This window comes from Lactuca serriola, chromosome 1, assembly GCF_051521515.1.
Source record: "Lactuca serriola cultivar US96UC23 chromosome 1, Lser_US96UC23_V15, whole genome shotgun sequence".
NCBI lineage: Eukaryota > Viridiplantae > Streptophyta > Magnoliopsida > Asterales > Asteraceae > Lactuca > Lactuca serriola.
In genome coordinates this window covers 35,434,240-35,442,607 of record NC_136408.1, presented here as the reverse complement: position 1 = coordinate 35,442,607, position 8,368 = coordinate 35,434,240, and the positions used below count along the sequence as shown (strand labels likewise).

The 8,368-nt window shown below is 37.8% G+C and overlaps 1 protein-coding gene across 1 annotated transcript; it reads left to right on the top strand.

Moving 5' to 3' along the window:
• The first annotated feature begins 2,684 nt into the window (after positions 1-2,684).
• On the top strand, positions 2,685-8,124 carry LOC145082952 (DNA polymerase I A, chloroplastic/mitochondrial-like). The gene is made up of 11 exons (XM_079023348.1): positions 2,685-3,286; positions 3,832-4,735; positions 4,830-5,021; positions 5,134-5,810; positions 5,906-6,359; positions 6,444-6,539; positions 6,641-6,733; positions 6,807-7,001; positions 7,078-7,383; positions 7,469-7,558; positions 7,656-8,124. Exons 1-11 carry the CDS (start codon positions 3,132-3,134, stop codon positions 7,815-7,817), a joined length of 3,324 nt encoding a protein of 1,107 aa, XP_078879474.1. The 5' UTR covers positions 2,685-3,131; the 3' UTR covers positions 7,818-8,124.
• Positions 8,125-8,368: the final 244 nt, after the last annotated feature.

The window sequence follows — 8,368 nt, the reverse complement described above, 5'->3', positions numbered from 1 at the left end:
CACTCGTCGGGTTTTCGTTCTTGCAACTCGACAAGTCCACACGCATCCATCAATTGGGGAAACCTTAACCGACTCGCCGAGTTGTTCATACAACTCGTCAAGTCTGCGGAAATCTTCATCGGACTCGCCAAGTTGTTCATCCAACTCGTCGGGTCCAGGCATATCTTCATATGACTCGCCGAGTCAAGCATGCGACTCGCCGAGTCCCTTCAGTCCTTTAGCCATACAGACACTCTTTAAGCCATGCAGAAGCTCCAAATTGCAGATCAAAGCTTCTAAGGCATGCTTATCACGTAAAGTTGCAAACTTTACGTGCATGCATGGCTCAAAAGGCTCTTAATGACAAATCCAAACTTACAAATGGAGTTTTGCACTCAAGGAAGGCTTCATACATGACCAAGCTCGAAACTTTATGAACCTAGAACCCAAGAAGGGTCCAGATCTGAAGTTGCAACTTCATATATAACTCATACCCCACAGTATCATCATAACCAAGCAAAAATAACCCTAAATCTCACCCAAATGAGGTCTAGAAAGAAATGAGGTAAAGGTGACGACTTGATACCTTCATATGATGCTAACTGAGGTAGATTTCTGATTCCCACACTTTCCTTGCTTCTAGCCTCTTGCCCTTCAAGATCTTCTTTTCAAAGATTCACTTTCCAAAGCTTAAGACACACAAAAATGAAGCACCACACAGATTAGGATTTTTTGGACTCTCAGTGGACTATAAAGAGGCCAAGGGAGGCTTATGATTCTTTAAATAGGGTGCAAAACTCCGAGATTTAGGGTTTCATCTGCCAGCTCCTACTCGTCGAGTTCCTTCTTGGACTCGGCGAGTAGGCTACTAAATACGCGATCCAACCCGCTGCTACTTGACGAGTAGGGCAACCAACTCGTCGAGTAGACCTTGAAATCAATGGAATTCTTATTTAAATCACTACCTGAGAATCGGGGCATTACAATTATCCCCCACTTGAACTAGACTTCGTCCTCGAACGGAAAGGCAGCGGCTGGAGTAGTCGTCGGAACCGAAGCCACGAAGCACCAGAAAAGAACATCCACTGCTCGCCGTCGTCGACAATGGAACAACAGTAACAGTGGCGCCGTCGGCCGGAGATAGCGGTGGCAGTGACGCTATCGACTTATTTCTCTTCATCTCCACCTGAACGATGTCCTCCCACACCGGTCTTCGATGTTGCCGATGACAAAGGTTGCTCGATGGTGCTAGGTGGTCGGAGAATGGATGGGGTGAATGGTGGCGGCGATGACGAAGGAGGGTGGCGACTGCTCTCTTTTTAGGGTTAGGGTTTAGAATCGGGGGTGTCGGGTTTATATACCCCGATGCCCCATAACTTGTTTCCATAATAACTGAAATGGTCCATCCTTCCCTTATTTATTTCAAAATAAATCCTTAATTTACCATTTAAACCTTGCCTCCTGAAATCCTTTACAAATTAAGTCTGAATTTTACCAAGCTGCCCCTCCCTCTACAAATCCTTTTCAATTTAGGCCCAAAATTTACTCTTTAGCCCCTGCTTCCATAAATCCTTTTCATATTAGGTCCAACTGATACCAAACACCCCCTGTCTTCTAAAATTCTTTACAAAATAAATCCCGAAAACTTACACTTTTAACCCCCAACTTCTAAAATTGTTACAGTTAACTCCTCGAGACCAACCCTTGATATATAATTATTGATTTTAGGGCTACTATTCATTCATTAATTTGTTTATTTATTTATTTAATAAACGGGGTGTTACAGTAAAGGGCCATCTTAATGTTCAAATGATAACTATTATTGTAGGAAAATTCTACAAAATGTAGATGCTCATGCTAATTACGAAGAAATTCTAGAGTACAAGCTCTCAACATATCCTTTTAGTGTTTGAATTGTCCTTTCACCCTGACCATCAGTCTGTGGATTGTAGGTTGTATTTAAACGCAACTTTGTATCCATCTCTTCTTGTAAGCTCTTTTAAAACCTAGAAGTAAAATGACTGTCACGGTCTGACACAATTGTCAAGGGAACATCGTGAAGCTTCACTATCCCTTTCACGTAAACATTTGCAAGCTTATCTACAGACCATCTCTCGTTAGGTGCTATGAAGTGTGCACTCTTTGTGAATTGATCCACGATTACCCAAATCATACCGTGACCACTCTTTGTCCTGAGTAGTTTGGTCACAAAATCTATGGTGATGTATTCCTATTTACCCATGGATATATATATATATATATATATATATATATATATATATATATATATATATATATATGGAGAGAGGGAGAGAGAGAAAAAAGAGAGATTATATATATATATATATATATATATATATATTTGTTTTAGTAAAATAAATAAAACAAATATAAATAACAAAAATATCATTTCAAATACATTTAATTATGAAATAAACAAAAAAAAAAGAAAAGAAAAAAGCTTATTTTAGACTAATAATGCAACTACATAACATTTTGTACCAAATTTTACAAAGCAAATTTACAATTTTATCTTTTAAAAATATAATTTTATCTTTTTAAAAATAATTGAGTAGTTTTGTCATTTTTTTTCATTAGCCTAATGGTTAAATGGTTAATTTGTACATAAGATGAGAAATATTTTAAAGGCGAAAATGAAAAAGAAAACGTAAATGAAATAAAAACAAAACCCTCGTCCCACAAAACCCTAGCCTGTTCATCTCTATCTACAAAGAAAACTCTCACGACAGAAAAACCTTAGCCGAAGGTCTCTCTCTCTCTCTCTCTCTCTCTCTCTCTCTCTCCCTAAACCAGCAAAGAGTTCGTTACAGATAAACTCGAATGAAGTTGACGGTTGAAATCGGCGACGGTGATGGCTAGGGAGAAGGAGACGACTGGGGACGGCGAAGGTACGTCTATAACTGTGTCTGTGCACGTAAGAGGTCGTCGATAAAGCGACGGCGACGAGGAGAAAACGGGGAGGCAACGGCGTCGGTTTTCTAATTTGGTATTTGGTTGGGTAGGTTTCGGATTTTATAATTATTACCTGGATAAATTTGGCAAAAAAACAGAACACCCCCTGAATCAAGACGGCTACTATTATACTCAGCAAGAAGCTGTGGCTCACTGGGTTTAGTTTTCCAGAAGCAAGAATGGCAATGGCGTTCGCTACACCAACCAACACTTTCAAGAAACCCCCGTCTTATTTCTGGTTTTGTCATCCATGCCCTCGTTCCACTACTTCCATAGTGACATCTTCTTCTTGTCGGTCTATGCGGAGTTCTGATTCTAACAAGTCCCTTTACAGGTTTGCGTTCCTTATCATCTTCTTCCAAGCTTTGCAGCGTTCATTTGGTTTTTAATGTTATGTCTGTTATGGCTTTATTTCATAGGTTCATTTTTTCTTGTTGATTTATTTATTTATTTATTTTTTTAATGTTGTTATAACGGGGTTCTTGGATGTTAGGCAATGATTTGACTTCTGAGCTGACAAATCAGAATAAGATAGTAAGATTAGATGATTAAAGCTAGGAATATGTATGTATTTTGACAGTTTAGAAGTAATTAGGCTTGAAGAATAATAATCATAGCAATATAATATGTTGGTTAATAACGCATTAGGTCGGACTCTTGTACCTCTTCAGGATGATAATTATTGGATTCTTCTAAGTGTGGTTTTGGTTGAGTTTAACCTAAACATCATCAATTATCAGTATACCTGTTTTTTTATTTTGCATCTATATCCATACATATTCCTTAGATGACTTTAGAAAATTCAAAACAAGTTACATATTTCAGTATTTGTTCTTCTTGAAGATGATAACATTTCATGATCTCATTCTATTTTTGCAGGTGGCAAGTTCAAAATCTCCATACTACAAAAGATCGTTTTTGCAGTACTTCCATGGCTCTTACTCCCTTTGGATTCAACTCATGGTCAAATGTTAGTACCATGTCCTTTGATGAAAGCCGAAGATATGCGTACACAAGAAATAATCAATCATATGCTGATTTCAGGCTTCTTGTAGAATCAAAAAGTGGCAATTCATATGCTCGAATGGTGCCACGTGGCAGTAAAGATGGAATCCAGGAAAACACTTGCATCACACCTGTCTTGGACACTCATCCACAAAACCTATTCAGAAAAAAAGATGAGAAACCACAAACATGGAGTCAAGCAAGAGAAGTATTAAAAGCCACTAAAGAAAACACATATTTTTCTAATAAAGTCACCCTTGCTGTTCCTAATGTACCTAATGTACCCAGTGCTCAGTATGCAGTATCTGTCATAACTGAGCCCTGTAAACATGAGGATATACAAGGAGCTTTAAGAAAGGCTCAAACCTTGTCACCACCTCAAGGGCAAAAGCTTCCAGAATTGAAGCAAAAGTTTTCAGAAGATACACATGTTAATGTTGTCCCAAAAAAGGACTCGAAACTGGAGAAACCTAAGTTGGAGCAAACCATGTCACCACCTCAAGGGCAAAAACGTCCAGAGTTGAAGCAAAAGTTTTCAGAAGATACGCCTGTTAATGGTGTCCAGAAAAAGGAACTGAAATTGGAGAAACCTAAGTTGGAGGATTTGAATGAAACGTATATTGTTCCATTAGATTTTAAGGAGTATTCTCATTTACAGAAGAAGCTTACGAGCATTTATGACAAGGTTCTTGTAGTTGATAACATCTCCATAGCCAAACAAGTTGTTGAAAAGCTTACAACTCAGTATCGTCATCTAGTCCATGCATGTGACACAGAGGCATGTATCAAAAATCTTGTTTCTTTCTGTATTAAAAGTCAAAAAGAAACACTCATATGTAAGCTTATAACACACTTGTGATTGTAATTTTCAGGTGGCTGCAATTGATGTGAAGCAGGAGACACCTGTTGATCATGGAGAGGTTATATGCTTCAGCATTTATTCAGGGCATGAAGCTGATTTTGGAAATGGAAAATCTTGTATTTGGGTTGATGTTCTTGATGGTGGTGGTAAAAGCATGTTGGATATATTCTCACCTTTTTTTGAAGACCCATTTATTAAAAAGGTTAGTAGACACATTTTTTTATATTTTTATTTGGGTAAGAATAGCACCAATGTAGTTTATTTGGCATATATTATTACACCCTTAATAGGTGTTATGTTATGTTGTTGTGTAGGTTTGGCACAACTATAGCTTTGATAACCATGTTATAGAGAATTACGGTCTTACCCTTGGTGGTTTTCATGCGGACACAATGCATATGGCACGGTTATGGGATTCTTCTAGAAGAATGTCGGGTGGGTATTCTCTAGAAGCACTTACTAGTGATTCAAAGGGAATCATGTCAGGAGCTAATTTAGGTCCTAACGAAGAGTTAATCGGGAAAGTATCAATGAAAACCATTTTTGGGAGGAAAAAGCTGAAGAAAGATGGTAAGGAGGGCAAAGTTGTCATTATTCCTCCCGTTGAAGAGCTTCAAAGGGTAGAACGGGAACCGTGGGTTTGTTACTCTGCTTTGGATTCGATAAGTACTCTCAAGCTTTATGAGAGATTGAAAAGTAAACTATCGAATAGGGAGTGGAAGTTTAATGGGGTTACAAAGGGGACATTGTTTGATTTCTATGAACAATATTGGCGTCCTTTTGGGGAGCTTTTGGTGAAGATGGAAACCGAAGGGATGCTGGTTGATAGGGATTATTTGATGGAAATTGAGAAAGTGGCGAAAGTGGAACAACAGATTGCTGCTGATAGATTTAGAAACTGGGCATCAAAGCTGTGTGCAGATGCTAAGTTTATGAATGTTGGAAGTGATACACAGTTACGCCAGCTCTTTTTTGGTGGCATTGAGAACAGGTAGAAAATTTATGAATGTTTAGCTTTTTGTTCAATGTTGTAAATTTTTTAGCCTTTGATTTTGATTGTTAGCATAATTTATGTTTGTTATGCAGCAAAGATCAAAGTCAATCTCTTCCAATGGAGAAAGAGTTTAAAGTTCCAAATGTTGACAACATTATTGAAGAAGGCAAAAAAACCGCGACTAAATTCCGTAAAATCAAACTGCATGCGATTTGTTCTGGTCTACAAACAGAAACATACACAGCATCCGGATGGCCTTCTGTTTGTGGAGATGCTTTGAAAACCCTTGCTGGAAAAATATCCATGGATTATGATTTTATAGATGATGACAATGCAGAGCTGGATGAAAACACAACTGATGATTTTATTGAGTTGTCCGATAAAAAACCCGGAAATTTCTCTAAAATTTCTGAAAATTCTTATGGCACGGCTTATGAGGCGTTTGGTGGGGGGTCTGAAGGACAGGAGGCTTGTCATGCAATTGCTGCATTATGTGAAGTTTGCTCTATTGACTCGTTGATTTCCAACTTCATTCTTCCTTTACAGGTTAGAATAATCAGTTCCAACTTATAATTTATCATGTCAAATTTGGAAAATTAATAAAATGTGTTGGTTTTTTGTTGTTCGCAGGGAAGTCATATATCTGGTAGAAACGGGCGTATTCATTGTTCGTTGAATATCAACACAGAGACAGGACGTCTATCTGCTAGGAGACCAAATCTGCAGGTTACTTTCATTTTACATTTGTTTTAATAATAAGATAAAATAAAAATATGATGATGATGTTGACATGTGTCGTGTATGTATCTCTTATCTTTGACTTTCAGAATCAACCTGCTTTAGAGAAGGATAGATACAAGATTCGCCAGGCGTTTATAGCAGCACCTGGGAATTCTCTTATCGTTGCTGATTATGGACAGGTAAAGTAGAGTTCATTTTATAAAGTTCATTTGATCGTGTAAAAGTTATAACTGATTTATTTATGGTTTGTAGTTGGAGCTTCGGATTCTTGCACATCTTGCAAACTGTAAGAGCATGCTGGATGCGTTTGAAGCTGGTGGGGATTTTCATTCAAGAACTGCAATGAATATGTATCCTTACATTCGTGAAGCAATTGAAAGTAAGCAAGTTCTTCTAGAATGGCATCCTCAACCTGGTCAAGAAACTCCACCTGTTCCTCTTCTAAAGGTAAGCCAAAAAATTATACTTTCTCATTATTAGGGAGTGCTTTTTTGTGTGTTAATAGTGTTTTGTTTATGATTAGGATATGTTTGCTTCTGAAAGGAGAAAAGCAAAGATGCTTAATTTTTCCATTGCATATGGGAAAACTGCTGTTGGGCTGTCACGTGATTGGAAGGTTTCGGTTAATGAAGCAAGAGAAACGGTTGCGCGATGGTATGGAGGTAGAGAAGAAGTGCTGAGGTGGCAAGAAGCACGTAAAAAGGAAGCTCGCAGAATTGGATGTGTGTATACGTTGTTAGGACGTGCACGCACTTTTCCGTCTACCAAAAATGCCCCTCCATCTCACAGAGGTCACATTGAACGTGCTGCCATTAATACCCCTGTCCAGGTTCATTTTCTAACCACCTTCAACGCACATGCATTTCTCCAAACACACACAAGGGTCTGATTTAAAATAAAATTATTATGAACAGGGAAGTGCTGCTGATGTTGCTATGTGTGCCATGTTGGAAATATCTAAGAATGCTCGTTTGAGAGAGCTTGGGTGGAAGCTGCTTCTACAGGTTTGTGTGTGTGTGTTTTTTTTGAAAAAAATATTTTAAGAAAAATGTAATAAAAGCAGAAAGAAATGAAATAAAATGAGATTTGGAACACACACAGGTTCATGATGAAGTGATATTGGAAGGGCCAACAGAGTCAGCAGAGATTGCAAAAAAGATAGTGGTGGATTGCATGTCAAAGCCTTTTGATGGGAAGAACATTCTCAAAGTTGGGCTATCGGTTGATGCTAAATTTGCCAAGAACTGGTACTCTGCCAAATAAGACTACTTTAGAGAGTGCCACCTGTCCCCATGTTTTAGAGGTTGGAGTGTCTGCTCTGTGAAGTGGTTGATGATTGATTGGTGATGGAAGTTTTGCCTGCCTCTGTTGTGTTAATTTTATATGACTCTTGATTTTAGGTCCTGCTTCCTTGTAAAGTAGAAGTAGTTTTTGAGTGACTTTGCAAAAGATTGATTCATGTGTATTTGCTTTGTATATATAGTTTTCTTAGGTCTTTAGGTGCTGCTGGTAATACTTCTATGTAACTTTGCATTCTATGATTCTAAGTGTAAAAAAGATGTTGAAGCCACTGCTGGTTTTTACTTTGTTTATGCTTTTCTGTTAAGAGTTAATATATATATTTTTTTCATAGAATTCTTGTACTGTTTTTGACCACCATTTTTTCTTGTCGTTAAAAATAAATAAATAAATAAAAATCTTCAACTAGTAGCCAATTGAGCTCACAGCATGACTGTAGAGTGTAGAGCCGTTTGCCATGACCTCATTATCATTATCAAACCAATAAAGTAAAGGGAAAATGAATCAAAGAATTC

Bases quoted from the DNA above. Each gene is read 5' to 3' on its own strand.
- LOC145082952 (XM_079023348.1), top strand. From the start codon at position 3,132: ATGGCAATGGCGTTCGCTACACCAACCAACACTTTCAAGAAACCCCCG. The intron at 3,287-3,831 runs GTTTGCGTTCCT...CTATTTTTGCAG, and splicing joins TCTAACAAGTCCCTTTACAG to GTGGCAAGTTCAAAATCTCC. The intron at 4,736-4,829 runs GCATGTATCAAA...TGTAATTTTCAG, and splicing joins TCCATGCATGTGACACAGAG to GTGGCTGCAATTGATGTGAA.